The following is a 19,476-nucleotide window of genomic DNA, read 5'->3' as shown; positions in this document are numbered from 1 at the left end:
AGTTCCCTTTCACAATTACACAGATTATCTGTTCAGAGGGTGTTAGAGACAGAATATTGTGCAGTTGTGTCTTTCACTTTAATCTTGTTGCTGTTTACTTGCACCCTGCACAACAGCCACATCTCTGGGAAAGTGGTTAACAGTGAGCTGTTCTACCCAGTGCTGTGAAAACAACATTGATCTCTTTTCTTTCTCTCTAAAGTAATTTGTTTACTTAAGTTTTTTTTCAAAAAGTGGTGCACATGTTTCTTTATGTTCTAATAATTGTGGGAATTACATCTTTTCAGAGCTAAATTACTGACTCGTTTTTTTCTTGTGCTGGCTATTTTCCATTCATAAAAGCAAGCTGTCATCTCGATCCCTGCTGTACCATATAAGTGTTGTTTTTCCCTGGTGAAATGCTTATATTGCATTAGAACTGAATTTTACTTTTCTTATTCAGTACTTTGGCTGGTGTTAAGAGTGTTATGGAGGCACCACACCCAACAACTGGTGTATAATGAGAGTACAAGATAGTTTTTCAGTCATGCTTGATGGCAGACTAAAGGAATGTTGTAATCTCTTGGAAGAATAGAAGTTGTTAAGTGGTTCTGGTTTGCTTCTCTGTTTCCAATCTGTGTTAAAGGGCTGTGCTTTAATTTGGTTTTGGAGGGAGGCTGTGAAGCATCAGTAACATATGAATCGTAAACTGTGTTACAAGTTACTTATGGTGCTAATAATGCTTGGAGAAGCTGTAAAAGGTATTGGGAAATTAATTCTTAGTTCTGAAAGGCAGGTTCTTTCAAGTCATGCTTTTTGTGGTTTAAAAAGCATGCTAGTTATGAAGGAACAGTAGCACATTTACTACTGCTGGTTTGGTGTTCCCTCTAAATTTGCAACAAGATCCCTGAGGTCATCTTAAAAAGTAATTTTTTTAAATACTGTTAAAAAGCACTCTCTTTTCTGTAAAGGTCTTTCTGATTCTGATGAGAATTGCAAGAGGTTTATGGACAGATGCATGCCTGAAGCATTTAAAAAGGTAAGTAGGTACAATAGGTCAGTTCAATGTTTCTTTGTGTTGTTCATGGTGGGAATAGTGTTTTGTAATACAGACTTCAGGCAAGTACTGCATGGGTTCTTAGAATAGAATCACACTCAGATTATTTTCCTAGATTAAAATCATTGGAATTTGAATTTAAATTGTACAAGGTCCCAATTTTGTAACTCTGGCCAGCTTTAGCACTTAGCTTTTTGGGTTTTTTTCTCTTAAATGAAGAGCCCTGTAGTAATTACTAGAGCCCAAAAAGAGGTTTAAAGACCCTTGGATATGGCCACTGGTGACAAGTTCTTGGTCAGATTTCCATTAACTATTCTTTCTGTTATTTCTTCAGAGGGTTGCTAAATTCTGTTCACAATCCATTTAGAGTTATATCTTTCACCTCAGTTCTCAGTGCCCTGTGTTTCTCTGGGCTGTGGTGAATTTTCTGTCGAGCTCCTCAAAGTAATTGACTTCCCACTATTCCATCCACTTTAGGTACTGCCTAAATTTCCTGCCCAGTTTTTAGACCATATGTATAAAAACACATAAATACCCTATAAAGAGTTACTCTTTCCTAGTGTTAAAATACTGAGAATATAATTCCATTTAAGGAAGGCAGAAATTTAAGGGAAAAATAATTTTTTTCCATTTAGTTTTCAGAGTACAAATCTTACATACAATAGTTTTATATCACTTGGTATTTTTTGCATATGAAATAAACAATATAGATTGTTGCTCCAGAAGGATAATCAGATTTCTAAGTTCAGGATGTGCTGAATTACAATTTGCTGAAATATTTACAATAAACTCTATTAATGGTACAAAAAGTGATTGTATTTAAACTGTTAAGCTTTTTTATCTGCTTCTGTTCAGCCACAGCAGAAATTAAGTTAAATTTGCAGATAGCAGCCAAGTGTCCTTTATAAACAGCCATGAAACCAGATTTAAAGAACATGTTTCAGTAGGTGGAAGCAGCATTAAATACCTCTCTCTCCTGGTACATGTGCTTTGTTTTCCAATAGAAGCTGCTCAAAAAGTGGGAATTGGTAAATGGTTACCTCAGCTGAATCAGTGCAGCTTTATGGCTGCCTGTTTCAAGATTTAATAGTTGTGTGTTCAATCTGCAAACAGATTAGTTTCATATTAGTTGTTCTTTGCAAAGGTTACGGTCTCTACTAGTGCATGCAAATGGAAACACTTTGATAGATTTTATTTTCTGTCATAAACTGTGATTTAAGGTGTTCTTCCACAAAATTACAAATTGAATTAACTCTTAAGCCATTAGTGCAGAGAGAGCATCTGAAAAACACACCAGACAGTGATGAGTGCATTCCAAGGAAACATTTATTCTGAAAACAGTATCAGGAGTTGATAAATTTGTTCTTGTTTGTGATTGTGCTCAAACTTTTTAAAAAATTACCTTTTTTTTCCCCTTGTTAGCTGTTGACATCCAGTGCTGTTCACAAGTGGGGAACTGAAATCCATGAAGGAATCTACAACATGCTCATGCTGCTGGTGGACCTGGTTGCAGAAAGAGTAAAACAAGATCCCATCCCCGTGGGCCTGCTTGGTGTGCTCACAATGGTATTTGACTCTCTGATGCAGTTTCTAACATCTGGGTATTTGGTATTTTGTATTTATGCAGCTGATGCTTTTTCCAGCTGTTTAAGTTGTAGTTCATTGTCTTAAAACCTGCAGCTATTGATTGCTGCAGATATTTTACATCCTGTCTACAATTCAAAGGAGTGGATGCTGTTCAAAACTTCTGAAAATTATCACTTTAAAAAAAAAAATCACATTTTTGTCAATTTACTGTTTATTTTTTAAAATCGATACTTTGAGTTCAATTCTCTGTTTTATGGACCTCTGGCTCACATGGTTATTGGACATGGTCTCTACAGAATAAAGGCTTCAAAATGCTTTATGTGGTGAGAACTGAGAGGCAGAAGCAGAGGGCTTGTATTCAGCTTTATTTTTTGCTAGATCTTTAACTGTCAGCCAGGAGAATGCTGAGCTGAAAAGGTCAAATATTGTCAAGATAAGTTTTGAAGCTGACATAAGGCACCTGTTCATTGCCATGGGCTTTTCTTTCAAGGCATTTAATCCCGACAATGAATATCATTTCAAGAATCGAATGAAGGTGTGCCAGAGAAACTGGGCAGAAGTCTTTGGGGAGGGGAACATGCATGCTGTCTCACCCATATCCACTTTTCAGAAGGTAAGCATGGTCATGCCCTAAAAACTAATTTTAGGGTGGATGTCTTTGTTTCAGATAAGATTGCTTGTTTAGTAGGTATTTGTAACACAAAGTTTAAATATGTCACCAAGAATTATTGCAAATAGATGTGGAGTGCATGTTGGTCTGTAGACATTAATTTGTGCTCTCAAATTATTCCAGTTCTCTGTTAGAGGCTACATTTAGAAATGGGTGTATTTTCATGGGTAAAGTAGCACAACAATCTGTGTGTTACTTTGGACATGAAGCGCACAATGGGTGGATCTGTGTATCTAAGGACTGACATCTGTTTGGTTGTTGAGTGTGAAATGACCAGGATAACTCCAGGTGTTCAGTTCTAGTACAGAATTCAGGCTTTTCTGACAGCCAAGGATAAAATACCTTCAACTCAAACACACTGGCAAGGAGGCAGTTTTTGAAGTTTGCACTCTCTTGTCACAGTTGTTCCAGATGGGTGGGTCCAAAACAGCATCAGTGGATTTGATTTCTCCTTCAGGAAACAAGTTTGTGGCCATAGAAAGAAAATTCTGCATCTGCTGCTTTGGGAAAGTAATGTTCCACAGTGCTATAAATACAGTTGCTTGTGAGTCAGCAGCCACATTGTGATCTGTTGCCACAGCACATGGACAGTGATGTCAGGCAGAGTCCAAAACAGGATGATGCTCATGAAAACCAACCAGAGCTCCAGATACACTTAACACAGGAGCTGTCACAAACATTGTTTTATTTGTGTAATAGTGCATCCATTTGAGATGTGGCTTAATGGGCTGAACATGTCTGTCCAAATGTCTGTTTCAGTAGACAAATGTTTAGCATTGATGTTGCAACTGCTAATTTGTTCCTGTTCTTATTGTTCAAGGAGCCTCACGGGTGGCTGGTGGATCTGGTAAACAGGGTAGGTAAATGTAAACCAGAGTTGTTGTTTCTCACTTGAATTCATTGGTCTTCAGAGATAACTTCTTCTCCCCCACCCTCACCTTGCCCTGACTTGTTTTTTCACTCCTCACTTTTCACAACCACAAAAAAAATAGTTTGAGATTTTAACCCTGCCTTATAAAATATAACTTGTTGAGTTGCTGCCTTCTCCCCTGAGCACCTTTACCCTAACATGGTATCTATAACTCGAGGAATCTGAGAGCCCAGCTGAGGCTGCCATCAAAGGTTCCCCAAGCAAAAGTGCCAGTCCAGTGAGCTGTTGCTGTATGTGGTCTACCTTTCTTCCCTGTGTCCATGTTTTACTCAAGACAGAGTTTCTGGCTTGATGCTTAAACCCTGCTACCATGTATAATTGCATGACATTCCCTGAATTCCCATGAAAATACGAAGCTTTTTTTGGATGGGATGTTCCATGGTAAAGGACACTTGACATGTCAGGAACTCTCAGTGGAGTGTTTTCTGTCCTCTCTTATTTAAAAAAGAAAATACTGTAGTTCACTGTGTAATACTGATTATTTTATTTCAGTTTGCAGAGTTGGGAGGATTTTCAGCAATTCAGTCCAAACTCAATTCTGAAGATATTGAACTTGGGGTAAGTCCATCTTCTGTCATGAGACTTCTCCCTTTCCGTTTTGCCCTTCATGTAGAACCAGCAATGTCCCTTTTGGCAGTGCTTTTACCTTTTCTTTGGTACCAGAGCAGCAGTCCCACAGAGCCCTGAGGAAGTGCTGTCAGACTGGAGGTCAAATGAGGTTGTACATAAGAATCCTGATTGAAGAGCAATTAAGACTTCACAGAAAAGAGGAGAAATCAGTGTACCTTTCTGCTAGCATTCAGCCTTCTGGTTAGACATCAATCAAAGTTGTTTGATTGTATGTTCACCAGTATGTCCCTGGTTTTCTGTTTACTGCACCCATATCTGCATTTAGCTGCAAGTGAATTGACTTCTGTCATTTATTACAGAAATCACTGCTTAAGGAAAAAAATCCTTAGGAAGACAGACAGTGTCTAATCCTAAACAACTTTTCAAGAGCGATGTCTTAAAAACTGACTGGTTCAACAGAGCTAAACTATTTTTGGTGATGAAGACTAATTTGGTTAGTTTTAGCTTCCTAACCTATATTCTAGAGACTTCCAATTCTTTCAAGCTTTGGAGCATGAGGAGGCTAAAGGAAAACTGTGTCATTGAGAACCTTGTCCCCCAGTATAAAATCACTCTGCTTTCAGTGACATGCCACCTGGGGGGAATTCAGCTCCTTTTCTTGGGATATTGATATTTCCTGCTTTATATAGAGATAGGTTCATATGTGAGCTTGACAGAAGAATAAGGAAAACCTTGATTTACATGCCAGTTCTGTAATAGAAACTTTGACTTGACTTTGTTTAATGATTAATAATTGCTTGCTTAGGAAGAAAATCTGGGTCAGCGTCACTTAATTTGGGCCTTGGATTGCACTGCTGTACACTCAGTTCCACAATTCTTGATCTAGTGTGAAAAGAAACTGATTTTGATATTATTTATTGGCAAACAAATGTTTTTCTACATTTTATTTCTTGACAATAGATGCCATTTTAAAATCATGCATTGAAGAGATCTTGACATGTATATGACACATTTACAAAAGCTTTCTCCCACGTATTGCTTTGGGAAAGAAATTTGCCATATGGCTTTAACCTTAAATTTTACATTCACACTTCTGATTGCTGTAGAGAGCAAGCAAAATGTGATATGTTCCTTTCCGTCTGTTTATTTCTGTGACTGAAACAGGATCTGTCAGAGAACACTGAACAGAGTGATGGAAGGACCAAGATTAGTAAAAACTGGGAAGGCATTTTTTTATTTCAGACAAAAAAATGTAACACATACTGTGTGCCATATATAATATATAACACATACTCTACTGTGTGCCATAGAGTAAAACATTCTTAAACTGTGTGTTGTTGTAAAGGACTTGCACACCAAAAACAATCATAGCAAATGACTGGAGATATATGATATAAATAATACTCGTTCACCTTCATTTGTCTTTTAAGCTATAGATTGCTAACCATGAAAACATTTCTTAAATATGCACCTAAATACTTGCTGTCTTTCTTTCAGGCAATCTCTGCATTAGTTCAGCCATTTGGAGTTTGTGCAGAATATCTTAACTCTTCTGTAGTACAGGTAAAATGTCTTTGTTATGACTTGTAAGAGGACTGAAAATTAATTTCGAACTGTGTTGGTGTGAAACTGGTGACTAATTTGAAAAGCCTTCAAACCTCACATTGCAGAAAGTACAAGAACCATTTTGAGTATCCTGAGGTGGTGAATAAAGGGCTCAGACAATGTTCAGATTCATTTTCCAAGCAATCATCTGTAGTCATGCATATACATCTGCAGCAGGGAGAAGCTTTACTGCTGCCATTAGTAAGCCTGAGCAGTAGAAACCATGTGGGAAAAGAATCCAGCCTGAAGGATAGATCTTGCTTTTAGTTTAACTTTCTGGCTGAGATCAAGCACATGGATATGAGAGTTTACACTGCAAAAATCATGGAAAAAAAATTCACCAGGACCTCTTTGTATGTGCAAACATACTCCAGGCTTCACTCCTGCCCTCACCACCAAAAACTGTTAAGTGACTGAAAGACTTTATTGGAAGAGAATGTAGTTTAGAAGCCCCTGGGAGTAAGAGAGGCACATGCACGTAAGAACTGATGTGTTTTTAGAGGGCAATCAGTCTGTCTTTTTGCAAACCTGCATTACAGTGGTCTGAAATGGGTTCTTACTCTAATTGCTTTTATTTTTTCCTGGACATAGCTACCAGGATAGTTTTATCTTTGTTGTAGGTGTTGCTTTATCTGTAAGGTAATGGTGAGCTTTCAGCTAAGTATTTCCTTTTGCTGCAGTCACGTCTTTCAAGTAATTCAATTGATTTCAGGAAACATTAAAATGATTGTCATGCCTTTTTTCACATTCTGTAGCCCATGCTGGATCCAGTCATTCACAAAATGATTAAATATGTACAGAATGTAGAAGAGAAGGACTTGAAAGACAAGGTAACATTTTACATATTAAATATTTAGGAAGAACTTCCTGCTTGTCTTGGAAATGCTGTCATTGTAAACTAGAACAATAGGTTTCTTCTCCCTGGCAAGAATGCAGTCTGTTCTGAATTCTGACTGAATCATATAATGAAAATGCATTTACCCAATTCCATTTAATGCCCTTTTCAGTAAATATATAGTTTATGACCCTTTTTAAAATATTTTGCCACTGTTGCTATCAAATATTTGGTTTGGTTGGTCCCTTTGTGCAGCATGCTGAATGCTCACTCTCTGACTCAAAGATATTTGCTGTCTTGCAGTCTGTTAAATTCATATTACTGTTGCATTAGCTGTTTGCTCCTGAGGATTTAGTAGCAAAGTGTCTGTATAACTTGTGGCTACTTCCTGCATTACCCTGAATTTGGCATTCAGTTCTGTTAAATTGCATTGACTTTTTACTTAGTTAAAAATTGTTAGTTTTAAACAAGAAAGTATTCATAGGTTGTTGAACCAAAAGAGAAGAATCTGAAGATTTAACCAAAGGTTTGATTATCTTAAAATACCTACTGTACAAGTAATACTTTCAGATGTACCAGGTACTGTGTTTTGTTTAAAGAGTCTGTTTGGTCACTAAACCTACTCTTTGTGACATCTGTAGCAGAATAGCAAAAATACCAATGCCTCTGTTTGTCCCTTTTTTGTTGTTTTGTTTCAAACAGAGACTGGTGAGTATCCCTGAGCTCTTGTCTGGGATCAAACTGCTGTGTATGCGTTTCCAACCTGACCTGGTCACGGCGGTCGATGACTTGCGGCTGGACATTCTGCTGCGCATGTTGAAATCCCCCCACTTCAGTGCAAAAATGAATTCCCTCAAAGAAGTAGGTTGGCTTTTTGTCTGTCTGTCTGTGCACAAGAGCATGTGTTTAGGTAGGATGGGTTGTTAATAAGCCACTGAAACCACAGCCTTAAAAAAAGAGATGGTGCAAAATTTCCTTGCAAGTTACGTTGCCTTAACAAAACTCAGTTCAAAATAAACACCAAAACAAGTTAATATAACAGGAGTTAGTATTAGTAGCTACTGCAAGGCCTCCCAGTTACACACAGTTTGAAAAGTACACTGTCCTAAGAAATGCAATTTTAGATTGATTTATAAGCAGTGGTCGATGCTATTCATTGAATATTCACTCTAGGATAATCCTGAGCATCCTGTGGTATATCCCATTTTTCTCCTTCCACCGAGAGGAAGCAGAAAAAAACCCAAATAGGACTTAAACCTATATTGATGTCTTAGCCCACTCACATCAGGTCATTGCACTACATAATTGCAGTATTTTATATTGTATTTTTTAGTACAGTTGTATGTGGACACTGTAGTGTTTCAGAGTCCATCTTTTCTGCTTCTTTCCTTCTCTGTTTAAGAGAATATTGAGTTGTTAAACCTCACTGCTGTTTGGTTCTTAATCATAAATGCTGTATATCCGTGGTGAATTTATAAAAGTGCAGCTTTTGAAGATTTTAGCAGAAATGTGCTCTTTCTCCCTGGAGTGAGGAGCCTGTATCAGTTCAGTATTGGATAAAAAGTAGGACACTGATTTGAGTGTAACAAGCAGAAGCCTGAGATAACCTATTTCTGGCATATCTGTAGAAAAATACCTGGCAGCACAGGCCAGCTTTTCTGTGTCAGACTGAGAACAAGATTGTGCTGCATCAGAGACTGATGATGGGGTGTTTCTGGTTAGGAATTTGCCTTTAAGTGGCTTATTAAAAAATAAAAAAAATTAAAAAACAAACACCCCACGAAAAACAGCCAACCCAAAAAATTCCAAACACCTTCTGTACTCAAAATACTCCAGGATTCACACTTAAGCTTCATCATGAACCTTTTTTAATAGATTTCACTGTGTGTGTGTGTGTGCATGATGCAGGTGGGAATTTTTTGTTAAAATCTTATATTTTGCAATTTTTAGGTAACAAAATTAATAGAAGACAGCACTGTGTCCAAGTCAGTGAAGAATGCAATAGACACAGACCGACTGCTAAATTGGCTGGTGGAGAATTCAGTCCTGTCGATTGCTCTGGAAGGTAAGAACTCTCACAAAGCCTTTTGGCACATGCTTTGAATGACTTAAATTTAAAAATCTCATCTTTCCCTTTCAATGCATTTTAATGAGCACTATTAACCAAAGAGTTCACATTTTTTGTTGTCTCCAAAATAAAGTAAAATCCTGCAAATTCTGAAGCTATCACCTAGTCCTCTGTTTGACATCTGTGCAGATGTCTTCTGCTGTACCTGGGGTTTTTTACTCTCAGTTTGTATATTGTTAGCCTCTAAAACAGAGAGAAAAGAGGTGTTTTTCTCCCCAAGTAATAACATTCAGTAGGTTTGCTATCACATGTATGAAGCAAAACAAAAAATGGAAACAGCCTTGTTCTTTTTCTTTGTACTGATACTTGTCTGTAACACTAAAGAAAGAGTTTCCAAATTAAGATAGCTTTGTTCTCTCTTAAAGTAATTAGTTCTTTTATATTAATTTAATGTCTCTAATACTGTTTGAAATATGTTCATTGAGTTGTCTTTCTTTGTTTCACAGGTAATATAGACCAAGCACAATACTGTGATCGTATAAAGGGAATTATTGAACTGCTGGGCAGTAAATTATCTTTAGATGAGCTCACTAAAATTTGGAGAATTCAGGTAAGCAGTCAAGATTAGGCAGGTGCTTTTAGACTGTCTTCCAAAAGTAAACATTCCAATGAAGGGATTTTTAAAAATAATCTGTACATCTCTATTGCAATGTGGAGGTGTTGAGATTTTAACAGTGTAATTAATGCAAAGAGTTCCTTTTACTTTTTCCTTTACCATGTAAAATCAATTGTTCTGGCAATTTCTTGTATCACAGCTGTTAAATCCTGTGATGAAGTTCAGTTCTTTGCAACAAGCATTAAGGAACTGTAAAAGTATTTGGCTTGGCATAAAAATTTGTCGGCCTGAAACAGGTGACGAGAATACTTGTCTAGACCAAACTAAGATGTTAATGTTTGTGGTTGGAGGTATGGATTTAAAGTCAGAATGTGACTTTAAAGAGAGCAGGCTTCAACTGTATGAATTCCCATTTACCTTCCTGTACAGTCTTATAATTGACTGACAAGTCATTTTTTGGCCTTCACTTTAAGGATATTCAACTTTTCACTCTGTGGGGAAGGTGGTTTGAGTGTTTATGCAAATGACACATGGAAACTTTGACAAGAAACTAATCTTCCACTTCAGGAAATGGTTTTCTTCTCTGTGCAAATATTGATATTTTAGACTGAACTCACTGAACATGGTCAGCTCTGCAGTTTGTGTGGCATGGCAGCAAGTCACACTTAATGCTTAGCAGAGTTGAAATGTGATTCTAGCTCTCTCACTTTTATTCTTTAATAAAAAGCAATACTTCCTCCCCCTCTCTGGCTGTTGTTACCATGGTGCTCACATCCATGTGGGAGGAGATTTTGTATTGCTCATTTTTGAGTAAAGCCTGGGAGAGTTTCAAATATTCAGCACCTCACACGTGAACCTCACCAAGCAATAGAAAAGGTAATGTTTGTACTGCTGCCACTGCAGCAGCTTGAGGCTGCTGTAATGATGGCAGACTTGTAGTTTCCTGCTTTAGAGTTACTTCCAAAGACTTCTCAGGGAAATGAGGAGTGCAGACAGTTGACTCTGAACTTGTGTTTCTACCATGTCAAAAGCTCCTATTCTCACTTATTAGTATGAATAGTAGGGTAATGCTTACATTAAGGTTTTTCTCTGGTTTGTTTGGGTTAAAGACCTACCTTCTTGTGTTTTCCTCCTTTTCAGTCAGGACAATCCTCCACTGTGATTGAGAACATACATACCATTATTGCTGCAGCTGCTGTGAAGTTTAGTTCTGATCAGCTCAATCATTTATTTGTTCTAATCCAAAAGGTAATTTTTCACATGAATTTACATTCCTTATGAAGATATGTACTTGTGCATCCAGCCTTCTAAAAGGCAAATGCCTTGAACACATTTATATTTTCTTTATAAATGTGAAATTTGCTATTATAAAAACACTTCTATTGCTAACTTCTACATTAACCCAAAAGCCTAATCTGCTACTGTATTCCTAATTGACTTGGATTTTAAGTACATATAGGTAGCCAGTCCTAAGGGACTTACAGTGAGATTTTCTTAAGATATTTAATCCCTAATATTATTTGAAAAAGAATTCAGCAAATTAATGCTTTAACTCCCAACAACAGAAATAAGGAAATACTTATGGTGGAAACATACTTGTTTGTATTTTGATTTTCCTGCAGTAGAGCAATTGTGGATTACATTTTTGTGTCCACTTGAGGTGTAACAGCCTGACAGAGGTGCTCTAACACTGATTTCTTTGCTGTCCAGAGCTGGGAGACAGAGAGTGACCGAGTGAGGCAGAAGCTGCTGAGCCTCATTGGGCGCATTGGCCGAGAAGCACGAGTGGAAACAACCACTGGCAAGGCAAGTGGATGCTTTTCCTTTGGATTTCTGATTTATTAAATGGAGAGTTGCTAGCCTCTGTTTTTCCTAGGTGCTGACTATCCTTGCCCTTCTTCCTCCAGGTTCTGGAGGTACTTTGGGAGCTGGCTCATCTTCCAACGTTACCGTGTAGTCTTATCCAGCAGGCCTTGGAGGAACACCTGACAATCCTCAGTGATGCTTATGCAGTGAAAGAGGCAATCAAAAGGAGCTACATCATCAAATGCATAGAGGATATTAAGAGGGTTGGTTTATTATTTTATCTTTTCCAAAATGAAATCTTATCTAGCCTCGATGTTGCCCTTTTCTTTCAAGATGCACAAATTGTGTGTCCCATCTGTAAGTTCTTACCTTGGGGAGTCCTCGAGAGGGGTAGGCTTTGTGTGAGCCACTTTGTTGATCATGAGACTCATAGTAAGTCTCTTGCCTTTGTTTTAAGCAAATTTTCAGCACAAGGAGTGATCAGTTTATGGGAAACTACCAGGATGGGCCCAAGGTTAGAATTTGCAAATGGAACCACTGTAAAGGTATGTCAGTATTTTAACTGTCCCTTTCATGTGAAAGCCTAGATTAGTTTTTTTTTTGAGTAAAGCATGTGTTCTGGCATGACCATTAAGTCTCAAAATGCAAAACAGTATTTCAATCGTAGTAGTGTTGTATTTTAGTAAAACACTTAACTCTTTTCCTGTAACATAAAGAAGCCATTCCCAAAGCTGCCTGTACTGTTTCCTGGCAGCAGCAGAGATGTGCATGGCTTAAAAGATTGCATATATTCTCTCCTGCACTGTTCACATAGCAGGCAGTTTTTCTTGAGGCCTGCAGGAATGCTCCTGTCTTCTTTTTTTTTCAGCCTGAAGTATGCTGTAAATAAAGAAAAAGGCTTGTATTTTTTTGTTCATTTCTTTTATGATAAATTAGGTTTTGTCTGTGTTGCAACGTATCTAGAGGATTTTAGATGTTTAGGAGGTACAGTATGTTGATTCTTGATATTGAACACACTTCTTCACACATGAACACACACTTCTTTGTGTGTGTTCATGAATACGGATTTCAAATGTGGGGCTCTCAATGTCTGTGAAAGTTGTAGTTTTTTGGGTTTTGTTTTTTTATCTTCTCTTATGCTTTCCTAATCTCACTCCTTTTAATTATATTCTGGCAAGGGCTTTTACAGAGGTGCTGCAGTGGGAAACACTAACAAAAGCTGTAATTATAAACTAAAAGGGTTTGGGGTAAGCATAATACAGCAAACTTCTAAAATACATGGTGTTCTTATTTCCCTTCATTAGGGAAATGAAGACATAAACTGGGAGGGAATGTAATGTTAAGGCAGCTTTCTCAAATTTGTAAGGGAGTTTTCAGTGGAGAGCTCTGTTATGGGCAGGTTCCTTCAGCCTCTCTGAGTTTATAGGTGGTATTTGGGTGTTGTCAGTATTTAAACCAGACATCACTTCTCTGAACAAGCAACCTCAGTACTGGTCTGTGTGGTCAAACTTTACAGAAAATGAAGCCTCCCAGAAAAGTGATGAGCAGTTCTAAAAATGAGGTAGGAGGGTTATTCTTTGTAGGATCTCTTTCAAAATGCAGCTTAAGTATCCTTTGCTTCCTATCAGGGAGCTGCTTGCAGCACCAATCAGAAATTTCTTGTCTCTTAAGCCTCAGCAGTATTTTAAATTATTTCTTCTGTTGCTCTTGCTTTAGCAGTAAGTAACATAATTTGACTGGATTTGCCCTTTTATGCCGTTTTAGACCTGCTTCATCTCCCATAATTGAGGAAGGTGGTGGTTGTCATCTCTCCCTGGTGTAACTGAGTTCTTTTTGGCTACTTAATTTGCATGTTCTCTAGCAAGGAGCTGGTATTTGGGCTTAAAAATAGGGATAGCAAAATGGCATATGTGTGTATCAAAGGATTTCTTGTAGAAAGTGAAGAAGGGCACACTGAGTGTGTTTGAAAAGGGAGCAGGAACAAGTAACTGACGCCAGCAGAGGTGGTAGCTGTTGTTTTGAAACAGCCTTAGCAGATATCATTAGGCTTCCAGGAGTCTGAGAGGGAAGTTACTCTGTTGTTGAGCATGTACCACATGGGTAATTGTTTTTACCTTTCCTGCTACCAGTCGTCCCAGCACAATAATCCTCAGTTTGTGTGGGTGGTGCCAGCCCTGCGTCAGCTCCACGAAATCACGCGTTCATTTATTAAGCAAACTTACCAAAAACAAGACAAGGTAAGACTATTTGCTGACAAGATTTTTGAAGCTTTTCTTGTGTCTGTGCCATAGCTCTGCCATGCATGGAAGGTTGAATTTAGAAAAAAAAAAAATAAATTAGCTAATAAACAATTTTAAAGGTTGTTTAGTGATGTAGTGTAAACAAGCTGTTGGAATAGAGGTGCTGTGCTGTCCCTTTGTGAGCATGTATAAATCTGTTTGCAGTGTCAGGACTAATTTATTTTATTCTCAGCTTTTTGTAGAATAATTAACAGGCATGTTTGTGTTAAAAAAGGAACAATGGCTAATGTTTAGACTAACTGCTTTGTAATTGAATTGACATTGACTCTTGGAAAACAGACTAAACTACCAGCAGTCATGTGTGCTGTAGAGTGGCAGTGTGGAGATGTGGGACTTTGCAATCTGCAGCACATGCTGAAAACACTAGCATTGGGGGGGTTGGGTGTTTGGAAGGGGAACAGCTGACTCTGGGTGGGAGAACATGACTCCTTCTGATATGAGATGTGTCTTTAAAAGAGCAAATTGCTGTATGCACATCCTTGTTTAATTATTATTTTAAAAACATCTTTTCTCTCTTTTCTTTTATTGCCAAGAGCATTATTCAAGATTTAAAGAAAAACTTTGAAATAGTGAAGTTGGTGACAGGAAGCTTGATATCCTGTCACCGTTTGGCTGCATCTGTGGCAGGCCCAGGAGGGCTGGTGGGAGCGACCCTGGTGGATGGCCGATACACTTACCGGGAGGTACCAGATTTCTTTACCTTGTTGTTTTATTTTTGAAATTCACTGCTGAATAATTATTCTAGTTTTTATCTATAGTTCTACTACTTATCTATGAAGGCTTCTCGTACCTTTGTTATTATATAGAAGAAAGCTGTGTAAACATTACATAAAACTGTACAAGTTCCTTAGCAAAATCTTTACCTGGTGAAGAGTAAATCTCCCCAGCCTAGGATCTGTTGTTGCAGCTTATTCACCAGCTTCAGTTCCTGGTAGAGATGATACCCTTGAATGTTTTGTGAAGCTCTAAATACCTGCAACAGATTTGCTAATTAGCACATAGAAGCCACACACACAGACAGCAGTTTGTTGCTAATGCTTTGATAATTATTTTTTCCACACTAGTTTTGAATTAGTGTCAAATAATATCACCACCAGCAAAGTAAGAGCAAATCCATGGGGACTTCAGTGTTTGTTTCTAGAAAGGTAGTCACAAAGTATGTTTAAAATAGAAATAAATCTCACAAACAGTTTCTGTTTCCAGGCTTTCCAAAATGTACTGTTGTTTGACAACTTTGCAAAAAAACAATAAAATAAATAAATAGAATGCTCAGAGTTCTTGTTTCAGAAAGAAAAGTCTTAAGCTTGAGTTTTTGTTTCCTCTTTCTCAGTATTTGGAGGCACATCTAAAATTTTTGGCATTTTTTCTGCAAGAAGCCACCCTTTATTTGGGCTGGAATCGTGCCAGGGAGATCTGGGAATGCCTTGTAACTGGCCAAGATGTTTGTGAGTTGGATCGAGAGGTAAGAAAAACTTGAAAAGTTGGTTTCTGTGGTTGCAGAAGGAATTTTAATGGATCATGAGCAGCATGTGTGTTTGTTGAGACATGTGGAGTGTGAGTAACAAACACAAACTAGTCATGAATTTTATGCTTTGTGTAGGCAAGAGCAGCCACTGTTAGGAGTTCACTTATGGCCAGGATATTCTTTTAACATTAAATTTGACTGGAAGAGGGACATTGGCTTGAAGATTAGTTGGAGATGCTGGTTTGAAAAGGGGTACATGGAGGTTGGTGCAGGCACAAGAGACATTCAGCATTATTTGGGTGAAAGATGACTATGAAGTACCCTAAATCTGCAATGCAGCCTCTATAACATGTTAGGTTACAGGAGATGAGATTTAGAACCTCTTGCTGTAGATAAAACCTTCTGCAAGATGAGTGGTATCTGATATATTTTGCTGTATAAAACTAAAATATTTGAAGTGACAAATAGGGTAAAAATTATTACCCCATTATCTGCCTTTCATTCACAGATGTGCTTTGAGTGGTTTACAAAAGGACAGCATGATCTGGAGAGTGATGTGCAGCAACAGCTCTTCAAAGAGAAAATTCTTAAACTGGAATCTTATGAAATTACTATGAATGGTAAGAAAATGGATTTGATGAACAGATTTGGGGTTGAAATATATACCAGAAATTTGCTTCCTAGGCCTTCAAATCAAACAGCTAACCAGTTCTTTAATATAAAGGAGTCTATCATTTTAAGCTTTGTTAGTTTAAGAGGAAAAAGTTCATCTCTTGTATTTGATAACTTCACTTTTTAAACAAAGAAACTAAGCCTGACCAGCATAAAAAACCTGCCCCTCTTGTTTCACTTTCAGGTTTTAGTTTATTTAAAACATTCTTTGAAAATGTGAACCTGTGTGATCATCGGCTGAAGAGGCAAGGAACTCAACTGGTGAGTGTGTTCTGGCAAGTTTGGGTCCTGTGCCCTACCTGTGTCCTCTTAGGGATAGCAGGAGGTGAGACAGGGATTGTGTAGCAGCTGTCTGACATGGTCATGTTTGTATTAATGACCAGATTGTCCTTGTAGCATTACCATTGTTACATTCTGAAGCTAAAACTTTGACAATTTCACCAGTTAAAATTCAGCAATTGATATCTGGAAGCTGGTTTGTAGCTTGCTTTGCAAGAGGAACAGCTGAACTCTTTTTTTTAAATAACTGTGAATTCTAATGTGCATTTTTTTCTTCTCCCAAGCAGGGAAAGTATTTTTTAAATGATTTTTTTATTTTTCTTCTTTGCATGAGAGTTAGACTTATTGTATTTAAATTCTAGCCTACTATAATTTTTAACTCTGATCCTTCAGTGGTTTTATTAAATTAATGATTATATGTTAAGTAGTTTATTATAGACATTGTAGATCTTTATCACAGAGAACTTATTCTAAATGCAGAATTTTTTGCCAAGTATCATAGCAGGTTTTGTGATGGTTTATTGTGTGGTTAGTTACCATGTTGACTTCTTTGAAACAAATTCCATTCTAGATTAAATTTCTCCATGCTTTTAAATTTTTTAATTTTTCAGTTGGCTTGACTGAGATTGTTCTTTGGAATTTGTTTATCTGCCAGTAAACAATTTTTTTTTCTTATATAAACACACAAATGTGCAGCAGTTGGTTTAACTTTGCACTGTGCCAAAGTTTGGCAGCATGTTGGAAAAGAAAATGTTCAAGTTTTAATGAAAAGGTGCTTTTCCAGTTTTGTCCCTGTGGTTCAACTCACTATTGTGTAAGAAATCCAGTCATGTTTTACTGTTGTTCTTTCTTGTGTAGAGTGTAGAAAAACTGGAATTAATAGGAATGGATTTCATCTGGAAGATAGCAATGGAGTCCCCAGATGAAGAAATTGCCAATGAAGCTATTCAACTGATAATAAATTACAGCTATATTAATCTAACTCCCAGATTGAAAAAGGTAGGCATAAATGTGCTTTGACATTCATAAAGTCTTGATACTCTGCATGTCCAGTGATGTGATTTGTTGGGTTCTGTCAGTTTTGGAGTAATTCCCATGATTTTAGTGTAAGTTCTAATTAATTTATCCATTTTATCTTTAGGATTCAGTATCACTGCACAAGAAATTCATTGCTGATTGCTACACACGATTAGAGGTAAAGGACAAATTTTAATTATTCTCATGCCTACATCCTTTTGGGTCTGCATCTTAGAATAAGAATACTGGTCTATGATAATTCCATTTAAAGAAAAAAATTCTTTCCACAAATATTTTTTGTCCTCTGAGCTTCCCAGGACATCCTGACTGTCCCTTTCCCTGCTCTGTGTTGCAGGCAGCCAGCTCTGCACTCGGCGGTCCAACATTAACACACGCTGTCACCAGAGCTACAAAAATGCTTACAGCAACTGCCATGCCTACAGTGGCAACATCAGTTCAGTCTCCTTACAGGTAGGCCAGCTTCTAAAGGAATAAATATGACAGTAGACATTTGCTCCCAGCTGCTTCCCACAAGATTTTGAGTGCTAATTAAAATTCTCGGTAATTGGTGGTTGTACATTCTGATGGTTCCTCAGTTGAATGTTCCAATTGCTATGCAAAAGGAGTTCCAGAGGTTTTGAAAAACCTGTGTTTAAAAAAAAAAAAAAGAGACAAATAAAACCAAAACCAAATAGACATTAAGAAACCCCAAAACAATGAATAAAAACAAAAAAAAACCCACCCTGCCTCCAGCCCCCCAAAAACCAAAACCAACCAACCAAAACAAAACAAAAACCCCCACAGGTTATTACCAGCCCATTAATCATGTAATATTTCTGAGGCAGTGGGATTTAGCCGTGGTTCTTCTTAAATTAGGAGAGAAAAGGTTGTTTTTTCAACCTCAAGCTTAATTTAGTCATACCTGCATATGTGAAACTTAAATATAGGAGCATAGGGTGGGACCTTTAGAAACATGAATCTTCCTCTGAAGCTGGCAACATTTCAAGCAGTACATCATGAGCCTCTTGGCCTGTTTTCCTAGTTCATTTCTGCTGAATTAACTCCAAGTTTAAGGAGGTACCTTCAAAACCAGACAATTCATGGTAGTTCCCCGTGGGCGTTGGAAATTAATCTGCGAGACAAGTTACTCTTGTTTTCAATGTTTATCTTTAGGTCAACTAAACTTGTAATAATTGAGAGACTGCTGCTGTTGGCAGAGCGTTATGTGATAACAATAGAGGTAAGATGTGTAATTTCCTACTAGGCAAGGCTAAGAACACAACTTGCAATTTTATTAAAAACAGTAAAAGTTATTTAAACATTCAGCCCTAGCTAGCCACCATCACAGAATGGTTTTCAAGAGTAATATTTACTGTCACCCTTCTCTTCCTGTAGGACCTTTACTCTGTTCCCCGAACTATTCTACCTCATGGTGCCTCTTTCCATGGACATCTTTTAACCCTTAATGTTACATATGAGTCTACCAAAGATACCTTCACCATAGAGGTAAGGTGTGCCCAGCTTGTGTGTGCCATGGACTGTTGGTTAGAGAGCCACTCTTGGTGGGTTTTATACCTGGACTGAATAGAGTAAAATGGTTATAAAGACTCCAGTTAACTTCAAAACTCTTCTTGAAAATGGTAAAAATATGTATATGGAAGTGTCTGTGGATCAAATGTATTTTAATTCCAAGATGGGAAAAATAAAGTGTTTTGCTCACTGTGGGTGTTGGAGCATTTCTGTGCTGTCCTATCCTGTCATTCTTAGGAACAATACTTTTGCCACCCTATGCAGGAAGACTCTTTTGGAAGATTTTAATTTTTCTTGGCATTTGCTGCTCGAGCAGACTTACTGAACCAGTGTTGTTTAATTTCACAGGCTCATAGCAATGAAACTGTAGGAAGTGTCAGGTGGAAGATAGCAAAGATGTTGAATTCACCTGTGGAAAATATACAGATATTTGCCAATGACAGCCTGGTATGTTAACTGTAAAGAATTCCCATTCTTTATGAAATTGAG

The 19,476-nt window shown here is 37.6% G+C and overlaps 1 protein-coding gene across 3 annotated transcripts in view; it reads left to right on the top strand.

Moving 5' to 3' along the window:
* The window catches only part of USP24 (ubiquitin specific peptidase 24), a 61,015-nt gene that overhangs the window by 12,481 nt on the left and 29,058 nt on the right, over positions 1 to 19,476 (top strand). For 2 of the 3 annotated variants that reach the window (XM_086842543.1, XM_086842541.1), the window contains 24 exons: positions 951 to 1,018; positions 2,459 to 2,602; positions 3,114 to 3,236; positions 4,114 to 4,149; positions 4,717 to 4,782; positions 6,292 to 6,357; positions 7,155 to 7,229; positions 7,937 to 8,095; positions 9,185 to 9,299; positions 9,809 to 9,912; positions 11,059 to 11,166; positions 11,629 to 11,724; positions 11,826 to 11,987; positions 13,854 to 13,961; positions 14,558 to 14,707; positions 15,355 to 15,486; positions 15,998 to 16,109; positions 16,346 to 16,422; positions 17,299 to 17,439; positions 17,582 to 17,635; positions 17,813 to 17,928; positions 18,631 to 18,697; positions 18,853 to 18,963; positions 19,336 to 19,434. In XM_086842543.1, the coding sequence (XP_086698669.1) occupies positions 986 to 1,018; positions 2,459 to 2,602; positions 3,114 to 3,236; positions 4,114 to 4,149; positions 4,717 to 4,782; positions 6,292 to 6,357; positions 7,155 to 7,229; positions 7,937 to 8,095; positions 9,185 to 9,299; positions 9,809 to 9,912; positions 11,059 to 11,166; positions 11,629 to 11,724; positions 11,826 to 11,987; positions 13,854 to 13,961; positions 14,558 to 14,707; positions 15,355 to 15,486; positions 15,998 to 16,109; positions 16,346 to 16,422; positions 17,299 to 17,439; positions 17,582 to 17,635; positions 17,813 to 17,928; positions 18,631 to 18,697; positions 18,853 to 18,963; positions 19,336 to 19,434 (2,454 nt within the window). In that variant the 5' untranslated portion in view covers positions 951 to 985. Of the gene's footprint in view, positions 1 to 950; positions 1,019 to 2,458; positions 2,603 to 3,113; positions 3,237 to 4,113; positions 4,150 to 4,716; positions 4,783 to 6,291; positions 6,358 to 7,154; positions 7,230 to 7,936; positions 8,096 to 9,184; positions 9,300 to 9,808; positions 9,913 to 11,058; positions 11,167 to 11,628; positions 11,725 to 11,825; positions 11,988 to 13,240; positions 13,286 to 13,853; positions 13,962 to 14,557; positions 14,708 to 15,354; positions 15,487 to 15,997; positions 16,110 to 16,345; positions 16,423 to 17,298; positions 17,440 to 17,581; positions 17,636 to 17,812; positions 17,929 to 18,630; positions 18,698 to 18,852; positions 18,964 to 19,335; positions 19,435 to 19,476 lie in introns of all 3 variants that reach the window. The other variant, XM_086842542.1, reaches the window with a different exon arrangement.

This window comes from Cyanistes caeruleus, chromosome 9 (genome assembly GCF_971803275.1).
Source record: "Cyanistes caeruleus chromosome 9, bCyaCae1.hap1.1, whole genome shotgun sequence".
NCBI classification, from domain to species: domain Eukaryota; kingdom Metazoa; phylum Chordata; class Aves; order Passeriformes; family Paridae; genus Cyanistes; species Cyanistes caeruleus.
Note: the sequence above shows the minus strand (reverse complement) of the source record. Positions and strands in the feature narration are given on the sequence as shown.